At 39.8% G+C, this 24465-nt stretch overlaps 2 protein-coding genes, 1 long non-coding RNA gene and 4 other non-coding genes across 12 annotated transcripts in view; 1 reads left to right on the top strand and 6 right to left on the bottom strand.

The window, feature by feature from the left end:
• Positions 1–861: 861 nt before the first annotated feature.
• LOC132145710 (protein Bouncer-like) lies at positions 862–4503 on the bottom strand. The gene is made up of 3 exons (XM_059556929.1): positions 4412–4503; positions 2895–3017; positions 862–1748 (listed from the first exon to the last, which is right to left on the bottom strand). The coding sequence occupies exons 1-3, from the start codon at positions 4464–4466 to the stop codon at positions 1534–1536; spliced, it is 393 nt and encodes a 130-aa protein (XP_059412912.1). The 5' UTR covers positions 4467–4503; the 3' UTR covers positions 862–1533.
• A 2689-nt stretch (positions 4504–7192) lies between these two features.
• LOC132145708 (N(G),N(G)-dimethylarginine dimethylaminohydrolase 2-like) lies at positions 7193–14158 on the top strand. 3 transcript variants are annotated; one of them, XM_059556927.1, is made up of 6 exons: positions 7193–7326; positions 8726–9221; positions 9290–9478; positions 10793–10912; positions 10993–11136; positions 14026–14158. In XM_059556927.1, the coding sequence occupies exons 2-6, from the start codon at positions 8931–8933 to the stop codon at positions 14140–14142; spliced, it is 861 nt and encodes a 286-aa protein (XP_059412910.1). In that variant the 5' UTR covers positions 7193–7326; positions 8726–8930; the 3' UTR covers positions 14143–14158. The 3 variants fall into 3 exon arrangements, with proteins under 3 accessions (XP_059412910.1, XP_059412909.1, XP_059412911.1); XM_059556926.1 differs by lacking the exon at positions 7193–7326 and adding an exon at positions 7354–7706; XM_059556928.1 differs by lacking the exon at positions 7193–7326 and adding an exon at positions 8488–8521.
• Positions 14159–15425: 1267 nt separating this feature from the next.
• The window catches only part of LOC132145718 (uncharacterized), a 383521-nt gene continuing 374481 nt past the window's right edge, over positions 15426–24465 (bottom strand). For 3 of the 4 annotated variants that reach the window (XR_009434503.1, XR_009434501.1, XR_009434502.1), the window contains exons 3-7: positions 20994–21101; positions 20650–20730; positions 16082–16189; positions 15738–15818; positions 15426–15500 (exon numbers count right to left, since the gene is read on the bottom strand). This is a non-coding gene — a long non-coding RNA (uncharacterized LOC132145718). The remainder of the gene's footprint in view (positions 15501–15737; positions 15819–16081; positions 16190–20649; positions 20731–20993; positions 21102–24465) is intronic. The other variant, XR_009434504.1, reaches the window with a different exon arrangement.
• Positions 15555–15684, bottom strand: LOC132146138 (small nucleolar RNA SNORA3/SNORA45 family). The gene has a single exon (XR_009434879.1). It is a non-coding gene; the product is annotated as a small nucleolar RNA SNORA3/SNORA45 family (small nucleolar RNA).
• LOC132146141 (small nucleolar RNA SNORA3/SNORA45 family) lies at positions 15894–16023 on the bottom strand. Its single transcript, XR_009434882.1, has one exon. It is a non-coding gene; the product is annotated as a small nucleolar RNA SNORA3/SNORA45 family (small nucleolar RNA).
• On the bottom strand, positions 20467–20596 carry LOC132146136 (small nucleolar RNA SNORA3/SNORA45 family). Its single transcript, XR_009434877.1, has one exon. It is a non-coding gene; the product is annotated as a small nucleolar RNA SNORA3/SNORA45 family (small nucleolar RNA).
• LOC132146140 (small nucleolar RNA SNORA3/SNORA45 family) lies at positions 20806–20935 on the bottom strand. The gene has a single exon (XR_009434881.1). It is a non-coding gene; the product is annotated as a small nucleolar RNA SNORA3/SNORA45 family (small nucleolar RNA).

Below are 24465 nucleotides of genomic sequence, written 5' to 3'. Positions count from 1 at the left end.
ATCAAACTTAAGAAGTGCACATGATCAAATTTCCAATAGCGTGTGAAGGCAGCATATATATTATAGTTCATATTTCTTTAAAGCAGCTGAACTGCAAGGTCAAGGTCCCTTCTGTGCGTGTAAACATCGGCAGCCTGCAGCCATACAGTACAATAATCATCAAATGTTTCAGCTTACAGGCAGTAATTATAGTTGTTTTTCACTGGGTTATGGACGAGTGCATTGCTAGCCGTTACAAACAGGAAGTTGTTGCCTCATTCCTCCCATTGCTGTCCCTCCCTCTCAGTGTGGCGGTCTGTAATGACAGCTTTTTGCTCACAGCTGCTTTGGTCACGTACATTTCAGAAACTGTTTTAAGCTGCTCTTTACATTCCATATATGATGTTACAAAATCATGAAGGTATCATAAAAGTAGCCCTAATGAATCCTGTGTTAAGGTTTATAACTGGTTTATATGTGAGAAGTAAAAACTGAAAATCCCAATCGTCTCATCTCGTACATATATGATCTGATGTATGTGCAAATTTGAGTCACTAGAATATTCTTCCATCTCTAATTATGACTGTCAACTTCCACATTGAGAAAACTCGTATTTATTGTCTGGGGAGAGTTATGAAATACATGCACATTTATTGTCTTCTCAAAAAATAGAAAACCAGTGACAGCAACAACTGCTGCCTTTTTAAAGTTGATTCGGCCTGTTTCTAAGATGACCTTAACACAATATTTTTCTATGCAGTATCATGCTTTATCCCCAGTCCTCTCCCGTGCACTTCTGTTTTCACTTCCTCTCAACCACTCAATGGTCCTTTCCAAATCTCACTCTGCACTCAGATGGACAACACAACATCAGTCCAAGTATTGATTAGTTAGGATTTTATTGATTAGAGGGATGTTACAACAAAGTCAGTTTCTTCCTGCATTTCTAACATTGTTATTCAGCAATACAGTTTATAATAAAGTTCAAATAAAAAATAAATAAATGCTGAGTACATTTTTTCTTGACCCTTCATGTTTAGATCAGGTTTAATATAATATATATTGTTAAATTAGATTAATTCAAAGAGAAAAAAAAACTTGAAAAATAAGTTTCAAATATTGTTATGTGCTCTACAGCCTCTGGAACACAGCCTGTCCGTATGAAAAATATGCATTAATGTTTCTAGAATTACTACAAATGACAAAAAAGTTACTGTCATTAGTATTTACAGCAAAAAATTAAGCAAAATGTTAGATTTAGCAGTTGTGTGGGTTTTATATTTAGAAGAAGAGTTTCAGTATTTTGAGCATGCATGACTCATTCTCATGAGTCTTGACTCAGTGTGTGTGTGTGTGTGTGGTTGCAGGCACTTCCCTTCAAGCAAGGCGTTTGCAAGAAAGTGCGTAGATGGACTTACAGTTTCAGTCTTATGTGCATGTCAAATTTGAGTGGATGCATTGGTTTTAAACAGACGGTGTTGGTATGTGGTGGTGTTTCTGAACCTCAGCCTTTGCTGATGGTGTTGTAGCACCTCGCATGAGAGCAAGAGCTGCTCATCCCAGCTGGAGCAGGAGAGCCAGACCGCAGAGGCGCAGCACTGCTCCAGTCCAGCGGGGGGAGCTGATGGGTGCAGCAGTGTTGCAGAGATCCGTGTCACAGCACTCATTGGTGTAGTTGAACTTTATTCCTGCGGCCTGTTTCTCTCCGCTCTGGTCACACTGTGATGGCAGGGCACAGCTCCGCTCGTACAGGACAATGGACACTGACCCTGGACACACACAAACATCACATCTCAGTGCTGATGCACGGTGTCCCAGTCAAGGGACGCAGATCACAGTGTGCCATTCACAACAGTTTAGCACCTGATAGTATTATCATCACTGATGATCTGGTTTTGCACCAACAAAATATCCACTAGGATGAAGTTACCCCAAAAAAAACTGCAAGAGGCCATGCAGAAATATTAGAGCAAACATGAAGCTCAATGCCACATGTAAGTGAGAACTACTCGTGATGTAGTTTCCAAATGCTTCTTGAGTGAAATCACAGTAGTAAATTACCGTCTGACTTCACAGAGCGACTCATGTTGTGATTATACAGCCAGAGCAGAACTAAACTCTTTCCACCACCACAAATTTACCTTTAATATTATTTTCTTCATAAATGCAGTTGAGATCAATTCTGAAATACATTTTTTTACAATACTTATGACCTAATTTCAGTTCCTAGATTACAGGTCTTTTGCAAATCACTTGACTCGGTTATTATCAAGAAAAAAGCCACATTATTGTCAACAGAACATGAAAAAAAACTGTTGTATGATTATTTGAACAAGCTACAACATGCATCATGCTGGACTGTTATTGTGCCTTCAACAGCCACAGGTTTTCCTGCAACACACGCCTGATGAGAAATAAATCACCTGTCGCTTATCATTTCACATATTTTTCAGATCATCTATTTCATTGGCATAAAGTGACAAGATGTTCTCAACTTTGTTGATAGTAAAGACCCTGCTTGCGAAACTAAACTTGTGACGCAGTGTTAAATCAGGTTCTGCAGAATCAGGTCCTGACAGCTTTATTAGGGAACACCGTTACTCACTCACGAGGGCAGAACTCGCCTTAAAAACATCATCGTCAAGTCCACGTTCAACCAAGTCCTCTAACTCATACTCAGAATACACCTTCACTCCTACTTTCCCACACCTTACATCACACACACACACACACACACACACACACACACACACACACACACACACACACACACGTGAGATGTAAGTATCATATGTGTGTGTGATGGTGTGGAAAAAAAATCAAATCAGGATCACACTTTCCCACAGACTGCCGATTCATTCTTTTGCTGTTTTTGTATCAGTCAGTAGAACAGTGCAGTGTTCGGTTCAGTTGACCTTTAACTCCTATAGCTGTGCTGGCAAGACATCGCTGGCCCACGGGACACTCCTGGGGGAACTTCAGACAGTCCAGAGGAGAGATGGCTGGAAACATGCATGTGTAGCATGTCAAGGACAACACTGCAAGAGAGGGACCATAGTCAGTGAATGTTTCAGAATCTGATAGTCTTACATGTTAGTCCTCTAATGTTTTTTCTTTAAAGGGGTCATGAATTGCCTTGGTTTTCATTTGTGTACTGTTCTCTGATTTTTTAGCAACTTCTGAAATGAAAAGGATGTTTTAATAGTACAATGATCTCTTATATTTCAAAAGATCAAGGGAATTTTGTTTTCTCAGTTCATGACCCCTTTAAACTGGTCAATTAACGTTGGTTCCCTAAAAACTTTCACTGGTGTCATCTGAATAATAAGACTCACTACCCCTTGGTGAACTGCTAGTTGGTAACACTACTTCTTAAGACAATCTTAACATAGAGACTAAGGACTGGATTTACTAAAAACAAAAAGGCAAATTAGCGTGAGAGTCTCATAAAAGTGCTGACGGGAGTGGAAAGTCCTGCGGGTTACTTACTGAGAACACGGATGTAATTTCCATAATGACCAATGCAAAACAGAGATCATTTGCATAAAATTTGTGTAATTATATGTTCAGATAATGTCTTCCTCTTGCACTCCAAATAAATTCATTATCTCCCTTCTATCATGGTCTCTGTCCTCTGTGGAGCCTCCTTCTGGCATCAACAATCACAGCCATGTCAAGCGCAAAATGGGTTAACGCAGGCTTTGAGCTGGTGAATAATGGAGCAAATGCCAGTGAATTAACTTCTGCCAACCATGGATAATCAGGTTGTGTGATTCCTGTAAATATGCATGAATGGGGCACTTCTACAAATGCATATGTAAGAAGGTCAGCCACACAGATGTCTACATGGCCTTTGCATCACAAATTTTTCATTACACACCAGTAGTAAATCCTGACAGTAGTTTTTTTTTTTTACGCCGAAGAGGGTTTGCACTGGCACAGGCTGTTAGAAAATCAGGCTCTAAATTTATGCAACTGGCCCCTGATCCCGTTCACCCTTCCTCACCCATGCTCTTTTAGTTAACTCAATTCAAAGGTTTCTCCTGACACAGAGTTGAGAGTCAAAGTAGAGGAGACTCCAGAGGACACTAGATCTGAATAGCCACATGCAATCAAGGTATTGACATCTTTAGCAGTTGTAATGGGATAGAGTTGTGCATGATTCATTCCAAACATGTGAACTAAGAAGATATTGATGAAGTTAGGAATACATGCAAATCTAAGTCTGTACTCTCTTTCATTAGTCCTTGAATGGCAAAAACATTGAAGTGATGCTTTTTATACTCAGAGAACAGCTCCAGCTTAAAGCAACGACATTCAGCACTGCTCCAACTAAGCACATCGTCTTCAGTGAGGCGACATAAAAATGTTTCGAATCACAAGTTTCTTTGGTTGAATGAATTGTAATCTCCATGTTTAGATGCATACATACCTGCTAAAGGCAGACAGCCGATGAGGATGAGGAGGGATCCTTTAGATTTCATCATGATCACCAAAAAGAGTCTTCCAGATCAAATTGAGAAGAATCCCAGGCATGTAATATTGAGTATAATGGAGTCAGAATCGAAATGACTATGAAACTCCCACAGTTTTTGGTTTGCTGTTGTCTAGAGCTGAAATAGGATTGTGGTGGGCTTCGGACTCCACCCTGGCAGTTTGATTTGATTTAGTGACGAGAACTAAACTGGAGTCAGGGCATCAATTATAGGCCAAATCACACTGCACTGACAGACACAGATCCAACAAGTCCCTACAAACACAGATTGAACATGATCAATCAATGAAAACAAATGCCGATCAGACAAAGCCCAGCGGACGTCTGCGTCTGTCAGTGCAGTGTGAACTGGCCATAAGAAAACACAGAACATCTGACATCTTCTTTTTTTAGTAACTGATCTGATCTGGTGGCGCCACTGCTATAGCTTAAGAAGGAGTGTATATGTGTGTTTGTGAGCACTACAATGAACAAATGCACAGCCTGTTTGTACTAAATTACAGGCATGCAGAGCAGCAGGGAAATCAAATGACAGCAACCTTGTGACACAAGCGTGACACACAGTCACGATAAACGGTTTATTAGTGATTATGGCATTAAGGCACACACAAACACACCGCAATGCAAATCTCAGACAGAGCATGGAGATATTTGAGAATCTCTACTGGACTGACGGCTCACTCCCAACAGAGTCATGCACATACATGTGCAGCCAAAGAGGACATGTCTGTGTGTGTGGCTGTCGTGAGGCTGTTTGCTGGTTTAGCTTGAGAAACGAGGGATGGACAGATGGTCTGTTCTTTAATCCCGTCTGTCCTCTGCTAGTCTTTGTCTCGATCTGTTGCTCCATTCCTCTGCAGTCATGGCCGTGTCATTTTGAGCTGTCTGTGGATCAGTGGCCTCATGCCTTGCTGCTATACAGTTATCACGTCACAGCTCCTTCAGATCCTAAAAACAAACTAGAAAAGGTGCTACTATACACTCACTGCCGTAACGACAAATCATGATCTTAACCTTAAATCACAGGCAGAATCATTAAAGTGCTGGTGTCCAGAACACTGTGGTCAGATGTTTTTAAATGATCAGCAGAAAACAGTGCTCATGAACAGCTGTTGAGATAGCTTTATTCGATACCTCACAACAGATTCAGAGCCACAGCATGGCTTGCTAGTGTATTGCTTTTATTGCTTTAGCAATCCAATAAACAAGAAGTTAGTGATGAGAGAAACAAAACTTGTCAAAGTGTCTCAGTGACACCCCACAAGCATGTCAGAACAGCTTAAACATGCATAGAAAATGCTTTATTGAAAGTTATTCTCCTCAAGCTCATTAAAGCAGGATGGATTCTGATTAACTGATTCTGATCAATGTTTTTTATCATTCATTAGCTGGGGTGAAAAAATATTGTTTTAAAAGTGAATGCAATGATATTGTTCCTATGTGCAATTATCATTATAGGTGTGGTGTGGACTCTTCTTTTAAATTTAGAAAGATTTTTTAAACTATATGGTTAACATTGTAGTTATTGTTATCTTGTTAATGGACCTTAAGTCACTAGATGCCACCTCCTGGCACAATGATGCAACTAGCAGAAAAAAATCCCCTGAACCTCCAAAATCACCATCCGCCTCTCTGAAATGTGCAAACATAAAACATGTGGAGTGATACGAACAGCACAGTCCCGCTGCTATCGGACCGTATCAGCACCAGAGCTCACTATTGTGTATAATACAGCTTTTTCAGTGACTGACTCGTTTCATTAAAGTCCTATAAAATCACCTTAGCAGGTCTTCAGTTTACTGCAGTGTTTTTCAGATCTTCCCAGCGCTGCACATTGTGGATGTTTTCCTTCTCAGACTCAAGTTCTGATCCTTTAGCTGGGTTAACAATGAGAGACACACAAACTGTGCGGTGCATTTCTTCTGAAATAGGGTGTGACACTGAAGGACTAAGAATTAATTATATAGGATTTGGTTTACTTCACAGCCATGAATCATGGTTGCTGCTTGTGGGAGTGATATTCATTTGTGAGAACTTTTTATTGGACACACCCGCAAGTGCATGAGTGAGCATTTTAGTCAGATTTCAGGGAGAGTGAAGGTGACGATACATGAGAAATGTTGTTGTGTATCATCACATTGAAATTTGAAATGTGTTATCTGCTAAAAGCATTTTTATCAGCATAGATGTACGTGGGAACTAATAGCCACAGAACCCATATATATGCATTTCATGTGGTCTAAAAACTTTTACTATTTCTTAAAAACCACCCATTCCATGAGCATTGATGAAGCAGAAAAAAGCAGAATTCAGTGACGTCATCTCAGTTCAGTTTAAATAGTGTCTGTGCAATCATTTGCAATCATCAAAACAAAACTTAAAGTGCCCTACAACATTGGGTTTTTAGTGAGAAATCAGCTTTGTAGAATTAAAACCAGTTTTGTTATTGAAGGAGGTATGGCCTCTTAATTGTGCTCGTAAAATGCACCAGAAAGATGCATTTAACTAAAACAAACAAACAGAAAATGTTTTCATAGGAAAGCATTCCACCAAATCCTCCTGAGGGTCTGAGGTCACCCCACCACAGTCCTGTCTGAAACACCAGCCCATAACAGCAAAACAACACATCTATGAGGCGAGGACACTAAACCTGACCTACATATTAAAAGAGTGGATTAGAGAACAGCTGCAGACAACAGAACACAGACGAGGGCTGCTTAACTGTGTCACAGCTCAGAATCCGCTGAACACTCAGTATTTAACATGAATAAAAGAGTGTGTCTCCATACTTGCCCCATCTTTAAGTTTCCAGTCCGGGAGCGATGGGGGTGTGGCTGTAAACAACAGGGCTGGTGAGTGGAAAATCCTGAAAGATGGTCGGGAATGTCTTTAATTTGGATCAGAGTTTGGCAGATGTCTAGAAGCGCTGTGTCACTTTGACTCAGAGGGAGGCTAATGTTACTAAACCAGTGTAAAACCAATGTAAGTGCGCTTCCCTGACATCAGCTCCGAGTGCACTCGTTTGAGTCGTGATGAGTAGATTCAAGGATCGCTTATGGCCAGACAGGAGGGAAGCACAGGGACTGGACAGGATGGATGGACGGACTGAGGGGGAAGGGAGAGAGAGAGAGAAAGAGAGGAGAATAACGGTGTGTGTTTGTGTGAGGCGGTCAAAACAGCTCAGCGCGTGCACAGAAACAAACAGAGTTAACGCGTTTCATCGTGTCATAAGGTAGGACTTTGGGTTCTAGAGTTCAGGGCGTCAACTTTGGCGGCGAGACACTTTTGACAACTGTTGAACCGCTTTAGAGTAACGTTAGTTCATCAGCACGACTTTACACAAACACTTAGTGTCTTCGAATCTCGGAAAAGTGCGATGAATTGGTGTTTTCTGGAAGTTTGACCGTTAGGTTTGTGAGCTGCTGCTCTGTAAACACAGACATCGACTGTAGCTCTGCCGTTATTAGCATAAAGTTACCCAAACAAACGCGTTGTTCGTAGTGTGTTCTCGTCTGTTTGGAAACTAACGTTACAGTAGTTGATATTTACTGGTAATACACTACACTTCCAGATTCAGCCGTTTTATCAGTTTTGTTTTCCCTGAGCAATGTGGATACAGTTCTTCTCTTATCTGCAGTAACGTAACTTTTATATGATTTGTAAATTATTTTAAAATACAGATTATGTCCTAAAGTGTTTGTTGTTGAACAGAACTATCTTAAAGTATGAGTGATCTGAAATGATACCACGGTACTATGCCAGAACCAGGAATTCTCCCACATTCTGTTGTTGTTGTTGGGATATATATACACACACACACACACACACACACACACACACACGTCACACATATGCCAAAATATTCTCCATACCATTTACTCAAAGTTCATTTGACAACAGTTAATGTGCATAATCCACTGACAGAGCTGTTTAACTTTTTTTTTAAACATATACAAGGTTAAAAAACAAACAAAAACGTTAAATTATTTGTACAGTGTTGCTGCTAACCTCATAAATGTGGATCTTTGAGTCCGCTTTAAAGTCCAGGTAAAAGACATTATTTATGAATTATATGTTCCACTGAAGGGTTTTTAATTTAGCTCTCAAGCAGCATCAGGTTGATTCGTTTCAACTTTAGATCCTAGAGGTTTCCGAGACCCAAAGATTCACACATTAATTGGTTTGGTCTATAGCTCTTTAAAATGTTTTTTTTTTGTTCTCTCTCTCAGTTTTTTATTTTCTCTGTCTCAGGCAGTATTAAAGGGATGATGCTCCTGGAGGTTTCTTCCCTGGGGATTCAGAGACGTCAGGAATGATTTGCTGATCCAGTTGCTGTTGCCAAAAGCTTCCAATCACTTCCACTCCAAGACTGACTTCAAACCTGCACACACACACACACACACACACACACACACAGTTGAGCCTACACAAACATACCATTCATATACACGCCGTCATGGCCAACATCTATCCGTACGGCTGCTTCACGCATGCTGTGGTCAGAGGTATCCCAGAATCCTTTGGGAAGTTGGCGGAGGGTGGCGAAGGGCTTCAGACAGACCTGGCCAAGGCCCAGCGTCAGATGGGGGTGCTGACGGGGGCTCTGAGACAGAAGGTGGGGCTGCAGCTGATAGAGATCCCAGCAGTGACCGAGCTGCCCGAGAGCTGGAGGATCGAAGACGTGGCTGTGATCCAGGGCGACACGGCGCTCATCACCCGACCACTCAAACAGCAGAGGCGCACTGAGGTAAGGGCCGCTCGCGGGGCTGTGGGACACTCAGGTGTGACTGGGGCTCAGAGCTGTGTCTTCTCCAGGCGGAGGCCGTGCGGCGCGTCCTGAGCGAGCTCAAGCTGACGGTGCTGGAGATGGGCGACGAGGAGGGCCGGTCTGCTGGAGCCACTCTGGAAGGAAGTGATGTCCTCTTCACTGGAAAAGAGTTCTTTGTGGGCATTTCGAAACACACCAATCACCGTGGGGCAGAGGTTTTGGCCGACACCTTTAAGGTGAGTGTTGTGATTCGATTGAACTGGAAAACACAGAATCTGTTAACAAAATAGAAAAAGTACAACAGAACTTAATAATAATAATAATAAAAAAAAGTATTTGAAAAGGGCCCTAAAAATTTGATCTTTCTTAGACTTTTAGTAAAGTGTTTTTAACTTTCATTATTTCAATCAATTAGACATGGCTTTTGGTTTATCAAAATTTTATTTAACCATTTAAACTGAGTCCAGAAAAACACAAAAGGAATTTTGGAAAATTGAAAACACTTCATAGGGCCCTAATTTTTACACCCTTCTTGTTATAACTACTTAAAGCTCTTTCAACTCGTATTATATTTAATTTTACATGATATTTTACAGTTTGTCAAGGTTTGTAGGCTTTACATACACGTTTTCACCCCACAACAATTATTTTATACTTCCATTTAATAATTTAGCAGACACTTCGCTCATCATCGTCAATTCAGTTCAAGTTTATTTGTATAGTGCTTTTTACAATACAACTCATTACAAAGCAACTTTACAAAAATATTAAGTTTCTACAATATTAATAGTAGCTTATAAGTGGTGACTGTCAGTTTGTGCGCATATGAAAGGATTTTTTTTTAATTAATACAAGACGTAGTCAGCCAGATGATGAACATTATTAATATTATTAATAATTAATTATTATATGATGCAGTCACACTTGTAGCAATATTTGTAGTTCTGTTTGTTGATTCAGGGTTAGCATCATCATAGTTTAATAATGAGTTTAATTTCTTAAATACTTTGAATTGAATTCTTGCTCTTATTTTGGTACCTCTGTATTGCAGTAGTCCCATTATCGTAAGAATGTCAGCTCACAGTCATTAGTATCTGCAAACTCTTTATTTGTATGGTCTCCTCTTTGCAAGTGCATTCTACTATTATTCTCCCCTAACCTTGATCATCTACTGATACTCTAACGAGAGTTAGCTGACATGGAGTCAGACTCACTTATAGTTAGTAGAATGCATAAAGTGGATTACTGCCAAAGTATAACAACATAGAGTAAAGAAGAGCATTACAGTGCTTGGACGCAGTGGCTTGTGAGTGGTTCCAGAGCCTGTGAGGTTCTGCTCTGTGGATATGGATATAGCAAGTAGGTGATCACTAGTGATTGCTTAGAAAGGTAACAGCATCGCTCTCCTCAGCAAGCTGCAGAACTGAAGGTATCGTTCACGTCCAAAGCAGCACGGGATGCTAAGATTCAGTACTTGGGGTTTTCACTAATAATAAGAGGAGATGCCAGCACAAGGCAGCTAACAGTGCTGTGGTGCGGCGTGTGTTCAGGACTTTGCGGTGTCCACTGTGCCGGTGTGTGGAGGCTCTCGTCTGAAGAACATCTGCTCCATGGGCGGCCCTGACACCATCATCATCAGCAGCAGCGACGGGGCCAAGAAGACCCTCCGAGTGAGTGTGTGTGCATGTCAAATACCTGACATAGTCGCTTCGTGGCGGACAGCTTTTCTGAGGAGTGCTTGTGGTTTCAGATGATGGAGCAGCTGACTGACCATCACTACGAGATCTTGTCTGTGCCCGAGGATGTGGCTGCTAACTGCGTTTACATCAGAGGTCCTGCTAAAGTGGACTTCCTCCTGCACCCCACGGCCGAGGAGTGTCCCAACAGTGTTCCCGTGAGTAACAGAGCGTGTACAGTAAAACAGACCATAATCAGCAGCTCTCGTTGGCATTATGTCATCCCACTCATCTAAGGATCTTGATTTCAGTGTAACATATTTTTGGTGGAAACCATAATATGTTACCATACAAAAGTACCACTAAAAACACACTTTTATTTAACAAGGACAAATGGAAATGATCAAAAGTGACACAAAGAACAGCGTTTATTTGTAACATAAATGCCTTTAAAGACATTCTACTTCCTGTCAGTAAGTTTGTAACTAGCAGTCATTACAGTGTGTGCATAATTATTATTATTAGTTGATTTTCTCTTTTTTTCTGAGGTCATGCCTTAACTTTACAAATTCTAGTATTGCATTAGTTTTGAACATTTCTCGTGGCATTTAATTTTTTCTTACTTTTCCATCTGAGGTGTATCTATTTTCGGCTCATTTTATCTGTAAAAGAGACCCTGCTTAATAATTATTCACACCTGAATACAAGGTGTTTTTCACTTCCAACCTTCATAGGCAAATATATACTGTATGTGACCATGGAGCACAGAAGCAGTCTTAAAGGGTTAGTTCACTCAATAATCAAAATTATGTCATTAATAACTCACCCTCATGTCGTTCCAAACCAGTAAGACCTCCGTTTATCTTCAGAACACAGTTTAAGATATTAATTAGATTTAGACCGAGAGCTCTCAGTCCCTCCATTGAAGCTGTGTTTATGGTATAGGCTATAGGTCCATGTCCAGAAAGGTAAGAAAAACATCATCAAAGTAGTCCATGTGACATCAGAGGGTCAGTTTGAATATTTTGAAGCACCGAAAATACATTTTGGTCCAAAAATATCAAAAACTACGACTTTATTCAGCATTGTCTTCTCTTCCGTGTCTGTTGTGAGAGAGTTCAAAACAAAGCAGTTTGTGATATCCAGTTCGCAAACGAATCATTCGATGTAACCGGATCTTTTTGAACTAGTTCACCAAATCAAACTGAATCATTTCTAAACTGTTCACGTCTCCAATACGCATTAATCCACAAATGACTTAAGCTGTTAACTTTTTTTAATGTGGCTGACACTCCCTCTGAGTTAAAACAAACCAATATCCTGGAGTAATACATTTACTCAAACAGTACACTGACTGAACTGCTGTGAAGAGAGAACTGAAGATGAACACCGAGCCGAGCCAGATAATGACTCATTCTCGAGTCAAGAACCGTTTCTGTCAGACGCGTCTGAATCGAGAATCGAGGAGCTGATGATACTGCGCATGTGTGATTCAGCGTGAAGCAGACTGACACACAGAGCGTCTGAACCAAACTGATTCTTTTGGTGATTGATTCTGTGCTAGTGTTATGAGCGCGGATAAACCGAAGGCTTGAATCAAGGCCAATCATCGCCAATGACGCCATTACGACGAGCGCAAAAGAACCGGTGAACCCTTTTCTTCAACCGGTTTATTGAATTGAACTACTGGTGATCCGAAAACCGATGCAACCGGTTCTTGACTCGTGAACGAGTCAGTCTGTTGTTCGTTATCTGGCTCGGCTTGGTGTTCATCTTCAGTTCTCTCTTCACAGCAGTTCAGTCAGTGTACTGTTTGAGTGCATGCATTACTCTGGGATATTGGTTTGTTTTAACTCAGAGGGAGTGTCAGCCACATTAAAAAAGTTAACAGCTTAATGCGTATTGGAGACGTGAACAGTTTAGAAACGATTCAGTTCGATTTGGTGAACTGGTTCAAAAAGATCCGGTTACATCGAATGATTCGTTCACGAACCGAATATCACAAACTGCTTTGTCTTGAACTCTCACAACAGACACGAAAGAGAAGACAATGCTGAATAAAATCGTAGTTGTTATTTTTGGACCAAAATGTATTTTCGATGCTTCAAAATATTCTAACTGAGCCTCTGATGTCACATGGACTACTTTAATGATGTTTTCTTACCTTTCTGGACATGGACAGTAGACCGTACACACAGCTTCAATGGAGGGACGGAGAGCTCTCGGACTAAATCTAAAATATCTTAAACTGTGTTCCGAAGATAAATGGAGGTCTTACGGGTTTGGAACGACATGAGGGTGAGTTATTAAATACATAATTTTCATTTTTTGGTGAACTATCCCTTTAAGTCTCTGGGGTATGGTTTTAGCAATAGGCAAAAATACATTGTACTGGTCAAAATTATACAGTTTTCTATTATGCCAAAAATCATTAGGGTATTGAGTAAAGATCATGTTTTATGAGGATATTTTGTATATTTCTCACCATAAATATATCAAAACTTAATTTTTGATTAGTAATATACATTGATAAGAACTTAATTTGAAAAACTTTAAAGATGATTTTCTCAATATTTAGATTTTTTTTTTGCTCCCTCAGATTCCAGATTTTCAAACAGTTGTATCTCAGACAAATATTGTTCTCCTAACAAACCATACATCAATGGAGAGATGATTTATTCAGCTTTTATTTCTATTTTGTTTATTTAAAAAATTCACACTTAAGGTCTTTTTGTGGTCCAGGGTCACATATCATATAATACATACACAACTGATTGAAGTTATTAAAATTGATGTTGATTTGGCATTGGTAAATTGTGCTTGGTTAAAAATATGATCAGAGTATCAACTTGCCTAATAATAATCCATGCACACAATGAGTTAACTGAAGCGTAGTTGAAAAGCTACCTCTAGTTAGTGGGATGTCTACGGACTTGCCTTTTCCTGTCAAACTACTTGCTTGAAGCTAATAAATATGAGTAAATGCAAATCTCATGGCTTATTGTCCCGTTGTCTTCAGCTGACAGCTGTGTTTCTAGAAGTAACGGAAACCTGTTTTCTTCATAGCAGTTTGCATGAGCTGTTTATGTTTGCTTCTTCTGTTTCAGGCTTTCCAGCGCTTGACCGACTACACCCTGCTGCCCACCGCCTGCAGCGAAGCCTCCAAACTCGGGGCGGCGCTGTCCTCCCTTTGCCTGCTCATCAACAAGAAACCCAACTATTAAAGACATTCAAGTACAATCACCGCATAATCGCTTACTTCCTTTACCTCTCGCCTTTTCTTGTGTTCCCTTCAGCCTGAGTTTTAAGGGCTGCAACTGTCCCTATGTTTCTCTTATGCTTTAATTTCTTAGCTGTTTTATGCAGGTTCGTTTAGATTTGGATAATGGACACACATTAATGAGAGTATTATAATAAATGGCCTTGAAAATAGTTTTGTTATTTACTCCTGTTCCAATCCTGGGGGTTTTAACACTGGACCTCAACCTCCAGCCTTGCCCGAACACAGGGGTCTTTATAGCAGTCCTGAACACTTACTCTCAGGTCCGCTAGTTCATGTGTGTTTGATCAGGATGGTGGACCTCGAGGTCTCAAGTGTTCAGAAGACGTGTCGTTTCATGGCGTCTGTGGGTATATTCTGCTATTAAAGCTAGTCATGTACAATCATTTTTTGGTATATTGTTGTTTTCCCTCAACTGTATTGACAAAAAAAAAATAAAAAACATTGTTTGCTCTTGTGGTTTCTATAATGAGCAGTTTAGTTTTACATGATTCATTTAAAAGAAAAGAAATGCCTTCCTCTCCAAAAACTCATTTTGTTTGGACACATTCAGAAACTGCCCACAGGTGTGTGATGGATGGGTCATCTGTCTGTCTGGGGGGGTTCCTCACCTGTGACCCTACAAAGGACAAGCATTTGGCAAAATGCATGCATAATTCTGCCATGAACTAACTTCAGTTTCTTATTAGTGAGTGGATGTTATGTTGGCATTTTGTATATAAATATGTACAGCTGTTCTAATTAAACAAGAACAAAAGTTAATGCAGTGGTACACAGACAATGAAGCCATCTTTTTTAAAACAGGAGGCCTTAGTTTGATTAAAAAATGAAAACATTTGGGAAAAAAAATGTTTTATTAGGAAAATACCGGATACATAAATGGGCTCTTTCTATACCACATTTCTTCACATTTTATAAAAAATGACAAACTTCACAAACCTTTTAGAACAAACGAAAAACAAAATCACCCTGTGAACATGCAATGCTAAGATAGCACTTACATGTATGATGTTTTTAAACATTGCTAAAATGGACAATACCTCTTGTTGTTGCACTGAGTAATTAAATATACACACACACAAATACATCCTAACACATGGTAATGGGCCTGTGGTGCTGTTGCCTCCAGTATATTACAAGAGTACAGCTTAAACCACAACTACACTGCACACAATAGCTGTGTGTATATTCCATGAAACACTTCTGTTATGAAATATGATTAATTCATACGTTTATAAAACAACAGATGTTCAACAGTTTGGCTTCACACTTTCCAGCTCATCTTCAGTGGTTTGATGATCCCTGAGACAATAAAGAACAGCTGTTAGACATCAGCCTGTGTTTGTATGAGATGATGCATGTTTCTGAGCTGGTGATTGGCTGGGCAACGTAAAGCAGCAGCCAATGAATAAGCAGAGAGTTACTCTGCGAGGACTATAGCACACCAGGACCACGAGCAGCATCAGGGTGTGACTCTAGTCTCGCTTTACTTGATCAAAAACATACAAATCCCAATCAGTCAGTCAGAAGCAAACTCACGCTGACAGCACTGTTGAGCCGGTGGACGCTCCTCCTGACCGATACGCCATTAATGACCTCATCCACCAGCATCTGCAGGGGCTTCGAGAGACAACCACACATTACACTTCAACCACTGCTGAGCAAGTCACACACACAACAGTCTGATAAACAGGGGTTTGTTTCTGAGCTGGTGATTGGCTGGGCAACAGAAAGCAGCAGCCAATGAATAAGCAGAGAGTTACTCTGCGAGGACTATAGCACACCAGGACCACGAGCAGCATCAGGGTGTGACTCTAGTCTCGCTCTTCACACATTAAAGCAGGAATCATTTAGATCTGAGTAATGGACAGCAGCAGCAGTACCTTCAGCGTGTGAACTCTCCTGCGGTCATCAGCTGCTGTTATCAGTGTGTGTCTGGAGCAGCCGAGTGGAGAAAGCAGCTGGTGCTCTTCTCATTCAGGATTACATCACTGTCAAAGAAGAAGAAATAACGGTTTGATCCAATCAAGAAATGAGAGTCACTACAAACCAAGTTCAGGCAAATACAGAGAAACTCAATCTCAACCAGGTGCAACAAATGACCAACAAATAAAATAAAAGTACAAACCCCATCTCTTCCAGTAATCTGAATCTGACTTTAATCAACTGAAACCACAACAAGCAGGAAGAAGGGTTGGGTATCATTTGAATGATCAATTCAGATTCTGCTTATTGATTCAGATTCTTATCAATCCCTAGTTTTGATTCCGATACGATCCAAAAAATGAAGTCAAACATTTAGACATCAAACAGTTGCAACAGAATACCATGATGAAAAATCAGCTCATTTAGGAGCTGTTTGTGTGCAAAATAGAGATGCATGACTATGAATTTAATACTTTCTTTTATATTAAATGGAGTTTGGGTTTTTCTTGGGACTCAAGTAATTTGTATTTTTTACATAACCAAGTGAATGATTCAGTGACTCAATCTCGGTTCACTTGTTACTAAAGACAAACTGGCGTAATCACGTATCAAATCTTCATTTGAAGCATCAAATTACTTTTAAACGGTGACTTTATTTTAACTGCTACTGTATACATCAGTGTTTAATTTTGAACTATAAACTTATTGTAGTAACTAGAGGTCGACCGATATATCGGGCCGATATTTGTCATTATTTAATATATCTGCATTGGCTGATTTCCGTGTTTAGTAGCGCCGATTTAAAGTCAGGCACGTCGGCGGGCAGCCCCGTGTTATTGGTGCGGTGGAAAGTGCTGCTGCGCATGTGGAGGACCCCAAGCCAAAACTTTTGGAAGACTCAACAACAGTCCTTGGGAGATAAAGGTGGTCAGAGAATCTCACTCTGTGAATGGGGTGGAGAAGTTAGCAGCTCTCACAAACACTGGAGCGTGATTGAGGGCTCCGTTACTCCGCCTCGCTCACAGACAGCACCGTGCACCGAGAGATAGCTGTCCTGGAGCTGCCCAGAACCGTGAATCACATTTGTTCAGAAGCATGGTTTGATGCAGACAATAGCCAGGTTTCCATCCAACTCATTTGCACTTAGGGATGTCAATATTCGCTCATTTCCATGATCGATCGACGTTTAAATTAACGATCAATTAATAACCTTAATACTGCAAAATGCATCTGCAGCGGTATTATTATTATGTGCAAAAGCCACTTGGAAAAAAGCTTTCTCACCCGAATTAAAGGGGTTTTAGTCTGAATAAAATACTAGTAGCAGGACTGTAAAATGAATAGATGTGATTATGATCATTTGATAAAATGAAAATACGTTTTAGATCATGTTACTTTGCTGACTGTTTCCCGTCAAGGAGACCGCTGAATGCGCCTCTTTAAATGGTTTTGTGGTGCTCGTTGTTGTATTTTAAAACGCAATTGCAATGTTTTCAAATGACACTAGTATTAAAAATAAAATGATCCCAAACGTAACTGTGATGCTTGTGGCTGTGCTGCACAGTCAGTAAACCGCTTTTTCACATCAAACATTTTATGCAAGTATTATCACCAGTACTTTTTTTGTTTGATCCTGTTCTGCAAAATATTTGATTAAGAATTTTTGCATTCCGCTTGACCTATTTGTTTTAAAAAATCCTGCCTTTACAGAGCATTCGATCGAGACGCATGAGTGCATGCCTGCGTGCATACGAGGACGAGCGAGCGCGGGTTTGACTAGATGTATTTGGAGGTTATTGCTCAGGTCTCATTCTGCGCATATCCAAATGTTTGCACATTCACAATGTATCTGAATGTTAAACTAAAATATATATATATATATATATATATATATATATTTTTTTTTTTTTAAATGTAAACTAGACGGAAAAGATCATCCTCTTCACATGAGCAAAAACGTCCTTGGAATAACAGCAGAGTGGACAGTATACTACGGTCTATTTAAACTGACCAGTGTAACCTTTTAAATGTTTGGTTGACTGTACTTTATTTTAATAATGAACAGACTGCGATTTAAGTTTAAAATTAGAATGCACTTTAGATGTTCTGTGTCATTTATACCAAACACAAATGTTGCTGGTTGCTAGTGTGTTTGCAGCACTATTATTTTTTTATATATCTATTTTTTTATATTTTAGTTTAATTGATTTTTATTTATAGCATTATATTTATTTTATTTAAATGTATATTTAAGTTTACATTTATGTTCCAACCAACTTGAAAAATTCTGCTTGCTAAATGCTCTAAAACTTTTTTGTAAATGATTGACTTTCTGTCTGTGCTCAAATGATAAGTTTAGAAATGTTGTGCATCCAATTATTATTAGGGTGTCATTTTAGCATGCAAATGAAGGGGAAAACTTCAAGATATCGGCCCTAAAAAAAATCGGCAGCACATATCGGCCACCGGCTGACCCTGAACTCTAAACATCGGCTATAGAAAAACCCATATCGGTCGATCTCTAGTAGTAACTACTGTGTACTGTGCATTAGCACACCTGTGATTATTTGAATGTAACAGAAATAATGGTCCTGTGAGGTTGAAAAAAAAAACTTGCTCTCCTTAGGTCAGCCGCGGCAATGTGAACACAGTTCAAGACTCAAATCACACTGGTGTCATCTTTGACAATTCGTTGAATTAAAGTGCTTTATGTTGTTGGTGACACTTCACTTGCAACGTGTTTAGCATATCGCAAATATTATACTTCGATTTTTTGGCTTCTGATCACAAGTAGCCAAACTTTATAGAGTATCTGGATTAGCGAGCATGGTCCTGGCAGATCGCCAGCTCAGGTCCTCACAGATAAACACAATAAAAAAGCAGGAATTGGGAATTAAAATTTCATAAGTCTCTGATTCCTGAAGTTCCCTGACCTTAAAGAAGACCTTAAAGTTCCCTGAAGTGCATTGAAACACAGGGTTATTCTATGTGGTGACATCATTTCAACTGAAACAGGAAGATGGGGCGGGACATAGAGAAGCCCCGCCCCCTTGAATTAGGCAATAGTGTTTTGTCTTTATCTGCACTGGTCAGAGTCGTTGAGCTTGGTAAAGCCATATTTGACAGCCACAGTCTGATAGATTACCTCCTTACATTATATTCAAGATGAAACTAAGTAAAACAATAGTGATCATAATCATGATGAGGCTGTGTAGTTTTAAAGGCGTTTAATATATCCAGACTCACACAAATGAACTGCTCCATGTGATCTCGTCTCTGGACCGGTGTCCTGATATTTTATCCTAACTGTGAGATTGTCCCACCAGGGTTTACTGTGCATGAGCACATCAATATTGTGATCTGACTTTGCAAACTTGAAGCGTCGCACCTGGGGCCTGTACCATGATGGTAACTGAACAAATTCAGAGTTACAGGATTAGTTTTGAGTTGACAAAACCAAAACTCCAATCCGGCTTTGTTGGTACCATGATGCTGATCATCAACTTTCTTTGTCAACTCAGGCTTTGATCCTGAGTTTGTGGAGTGCGTGCACATGAATGTGTGACATCACTGGCGAACAGCCAATCACGAGCCTTGCAACACACAGCAAGTTTGATTTAATTCTCACGAGAGACCCAGCGAGATTCAAAACTGAAGGTTAAAGGTTTTGCAAAAGGTTAAGAGATTGAAGAATGACAAGTTTAAATTTCATATGAAAAATGAAGTAGGACAAATAAAATAAATGATCTTGCTCTATCAGTGCAGTGACAAGTGAAACTTGTTAACTTAATTTATACATTTGAAAATATATAGTGATAGAGACTCAAACATGTGTCAGATTTTTTTTTTTTTATAAAGAGTGCAGTATTTTGATACTACAGCTTATTTATATTACATGAGCTGTATACATTAATATTTAAAATAACCAATTTATAATAACTGTTAAACTAAAATTTCTAGTGTGTAAGAGATATATACCGGTAATAATAATAACATGAATCAAAATTATATAAATCATAAAATGACTCCATAATTATCATTAAAGCCAGACTTCTATTATTTTTTTTTTTAAGCATTAGTGACCTTTGATTTGGAGCAAGATAAACTGGAGTGACTTTGTGTCACTCCTCTCACATCTGATTGGTCCAGCTTCAGTCTGAGATCAGGTTATCCGTGGAGTTTAAGTTACTATGGCAATAAATGCTGCTAAAGCCAAGCCAATTACGTGGTACCTAAAACCCAGGATTGGTGCAAACTAACCTGAAACTTACCTGGCTAGCCAGCTAATCCAGCTTCATGGTACAGGCCCTTGGTTAAGAGAAATGGTAGGCCACAGTATTTGGCATGTTTCTGAGCTGGTGATTGGCTGGGCAACGTAAAGCAGCAGCCAATGAATAAGCAGAGAGTTACTCTGCGAGGACTATAGCACACCAGGACCACGAGCAGCATCAGGGTGTGACTCTAGTCTCGCTTTACTTGATCAAAAACATACAAATCCCAATCAGTCAGTCAGAAGCAAACTCACGCTGACAGCACTGTTGAGCCGGTGGACGCTCCTCCTGACCGATACGCCATTAATGACCTCATCCACCAGCATCTGCAGGGGCTTCGAGAGACAACCACACATTACACTTCAACCACTGCTGAGCAAGTCACACACACAACAGTCTGATAAACAGGGGTTTGTTTCTGAGCTGGTGATTGGCTGGGCAACAGAAAGCAGCAGCCAATGAATAAGCAGAGAGTTACTCTGCGAGGACTATAGCACACCAGGACCACGAGCAGCATCAGGGTGTGACTCTAGTCTCGCTCTTCACACATTAAAGCAGGAATCATTTAGATCTGAGTAATGGACAGCAGCAGCAGTACCTTCAGCGTGTGAACTCTCCTGCGGTCATCAGCTGCTGTTATCAGTGTGTGTCTGGAGCAGCCGAGTGGAGAAAGCAGCTGGTGCTCTTCTCATTCAGGATTACATCACTGTCAAAGAAGAAGAAATAACGGTTTGATCCAATCAAGAAATGAGAGTCACTACAAACCAAGTTCAGGCAAATACAGAGAAACTCAATCTCAACCAGGTGCAACAAATGACCAACAAATAAAAAAGTAAAAAACCCGTCTCTTGGTTAACTAATGAGGTATTATTGTAAAGTCATACCTATGAGTCTTTACAGTTCTTTTGCACATTAATCCGTGTAAAACTTTTAACTTTATATATTTTACTGTATTGCTTTATTGTATTCAAAATGTTCAGTTATTTGTTATAAGAATTATTTTACCTGTTATACTGCATTTTGACCATTATGACCGTGAGAATACTAGAATAGTCGCTAAAGCCACATGTGACAGCCACAGTCTAATGGGGCGTACACACCAGACACGACTTGCAAAAATAAAATCGCGCTATTCGCGTGTAGTTGGATGCTTGAACATTGAGTTTATTCGCTTCATTCACTCGTGAAATTAACTTCACAACAGACGCAAATTCGCGTCATGGAGAGGCTTCTGCCAGTTGAGTTCACGCAGCATTGTGACTTCAACCACCATTTATTGTTTTCAAAATATTACTGTTGTGTGTCATGAAATGTACTTTTAAAAGTACTTCAGGTGAGAAGGTAGTTGTTCAAAACTCAAATCTACTCTTCATTTATAATGACAGCACTATTTAAAAATGTGTTTCGCCGAATTTCAGAGACGATCAGCTCCACGCGATCAGTCAGAGCTCAGTGATCATGTATCCACCGAGAGCACTCTCACCTCGGCATGTCCTTCTGATACGTGCAGCTGGCTCTGATGTCACTTTAGTGGTTAAACAAAATATAATTAGTTTGGTCTGTATTCAATTTATCTATTTCTTCCCAGCAAGTAGGGCTGTGCAAAAAAAATCAAATGCGATTTTCATGCACATCTCGTCAGTAAAGGCACTCCTGTGATTAGAAGTACATCTCCAGCACACGAATCATCCTCTTCACGTAATCCACTGACTCATATTTCTCGTTCACTGAAGTTCCTCCCTCCACAGCAGCGCTGCGCTATTAGCAGCACATGCGCAGCTCGGCGAACCGAGTATCTGTGAACCGTTTCATCCTGTCAAAGTGTTACTCAACCTCGAGCCAATAGCCTTCGAGTATAAGATGTGAGGAGCATGTGATTTGTTGAATGTAGTGAAAGAATACGACCTTCACTGAACAAACTTCATACGAGTCTGAACGAGACCTAGAGATATCGTTCATGAATGAAATGACTTAACTGGTACACGTCGTTCGCGAACGAGTTGAATGAACTGACACGTGTCGTTCATGAATGAAATGACTGAACTGATACACATGTCGTTTGTGAATGAGTTGAATGATTTAGTACATCTCGTTCATGAATTAAATGACTGAACTGATACCCATGTCATTCGCGAACGAGTTAAATGAACGGATACGTGTCGTTCGTGAATGAAGTGAACTGGCACATAGCTTACGTGAACGAAATGAGTAAACCGGGTCAGTTGGCCATTTATCATGTCAATCTTCCAAAATGCGAAGCGCAGTTGTAGGTACTGTGCACATGTTTTCATATTTAGCATACAGAACATAATTCCACATTTAATCCCCGATTTATGAATGTGAATATATAAGCTAATATATGAACTGACCAAACAATTAAAATGATAATTATGCAAGGAAACCTTGTGCTTTGTTCATATGAACAACTTAATTAGACTTTATATACTGAATGCGATTATGCACACATTTTAATAAAGCCAAATCAGTTTTTGTAACAAGTCAATTCGTTCGTTGACTTAAGACACTCTTTTTCGCCACCTGCTGGCATATTTTGTGTAATACGAAGAAATGGTCACTGAACGAATTGGAACGAATCATTTTGGTGAATGAACTGAACATGAACTAATCTCTTGAAAGAATCATAATTTCCACCACTAGCCCTCTCGCGGCTGTATACAGTAATGTTTTCTCTTGGTTCATTTATCTTGGTTCATGTCGAGTAAATTTTCATAAGTCGCAGGACCAGCCAAACTATGAAAAAAAAAAAGTGACTTATAGTCCGGAAAATACGGTAATATCATACAGCTCCAGGTATCCACTAGAGGTCGACGATATATCGTCCGGCCAATATATCGAGCCGATTTTAGGATTTTACATGTATCGGCATCGGCCGATACGTGGGTGCTGCGTTCGCCGATAGTTTTTTCCCGGCATTATTTACAGACAGGCGTCCAAGGGCGGCTCTGTGTTGAGTTCACACTGCCCCTCCCCCACTGAGTGCTGGAAGCCTGCTCTGGTACGTTTCGAAAGCATCGTTTAACTGTTTGACTCAGCTGAAATATTGCCACACACTTTGAAAGTGGAAACACGTTGCTCTATATGTGACTGTAACTATAGCTAAGAAAGTCTGTGGGTCAAAATGGAAAATGCAAATGCCTCGTCTATAAAATAGCTTGCCATTGTTATTTAGGGAGCTGCAAATAGCTAAGTAATGGCAGCTGTTACGAACACTGGTCATAGGATTAAATAATGCAGAGTTGCCGACGTTGGAGTTTTATTCAGCGACCGCCTGGCTGTGGTTTGGACGCGTGCTCTTAATCGCGGTTGCGATGTGCATGTTTGTCCGTCCGCGCTTATGCCGTGGTGAGATAAAAACATCTCAACTTTTCAGAATGCCGCAAGCGAACGCAGGTCATGTGATAAAAACAACCAACCTTTCCATGACGACATCGAAAGCTCAGCTGAACAGCTGATGCTTCCTCATTGTGGAGAGCACAGTTCATGGTTGCATAGCAACAACAGACGCCACGGGAGCGCAAGCACTTGTGAAAAGGAGAAAGCATTTTAGACGCGATATGTGAATGGCCTTAAATTCATAAACTGAGAATCTGTTTGATTTAAAATAGAGATCACGATTACATATATCAGACAACTATACAGAATAACATGTTCCAGTCTATTAAAAAAAACAAAACTCATTTGAATCAATTCAAACACGCTTAAAATTCCTGTTTAATTAATGATTCAGTTTTTTTTTATTAATCTCGAGTCTTCTTGAATAATTCATTTAATGGACAAAGAAAAACCGTAGTTTTTGCCACCTACTGGAGTAATATAATCAAACACAATCTTTATTTGAAGAGACTCCTTTCACTTTAGCCATTTTATTGGTTATGCCATAGAAAGAAATATTTATTCAAGTATTTGAACAACAATTTTATTTTAAAAAATAACGATACCCAACCCTGCTTGGACATGCTCATTTTATGTAGAAAATTTGAAACCATGGCAGTCTTAAATTACAAATCAAGCACTTTATTTCAATGGCTACTTTTCAGGTTTATTGTTTT

This window comes from Carassius carassius, chromosome 8 (genome assembly GCF_963082965.1).
Source record: "Carassius carassius chromosome 8, fCarCar2.1, whole genome shotgun sequence".
Lineage (NCBI taxonomy): Eukaryota > Metazoa > Chordata > Actinopteri > Cypriniformes > Cyprinidae > Carassius > Carassius carassius.
This window is presented reverse-complemented; position numbering and strand designations above follow the sequence as displayed.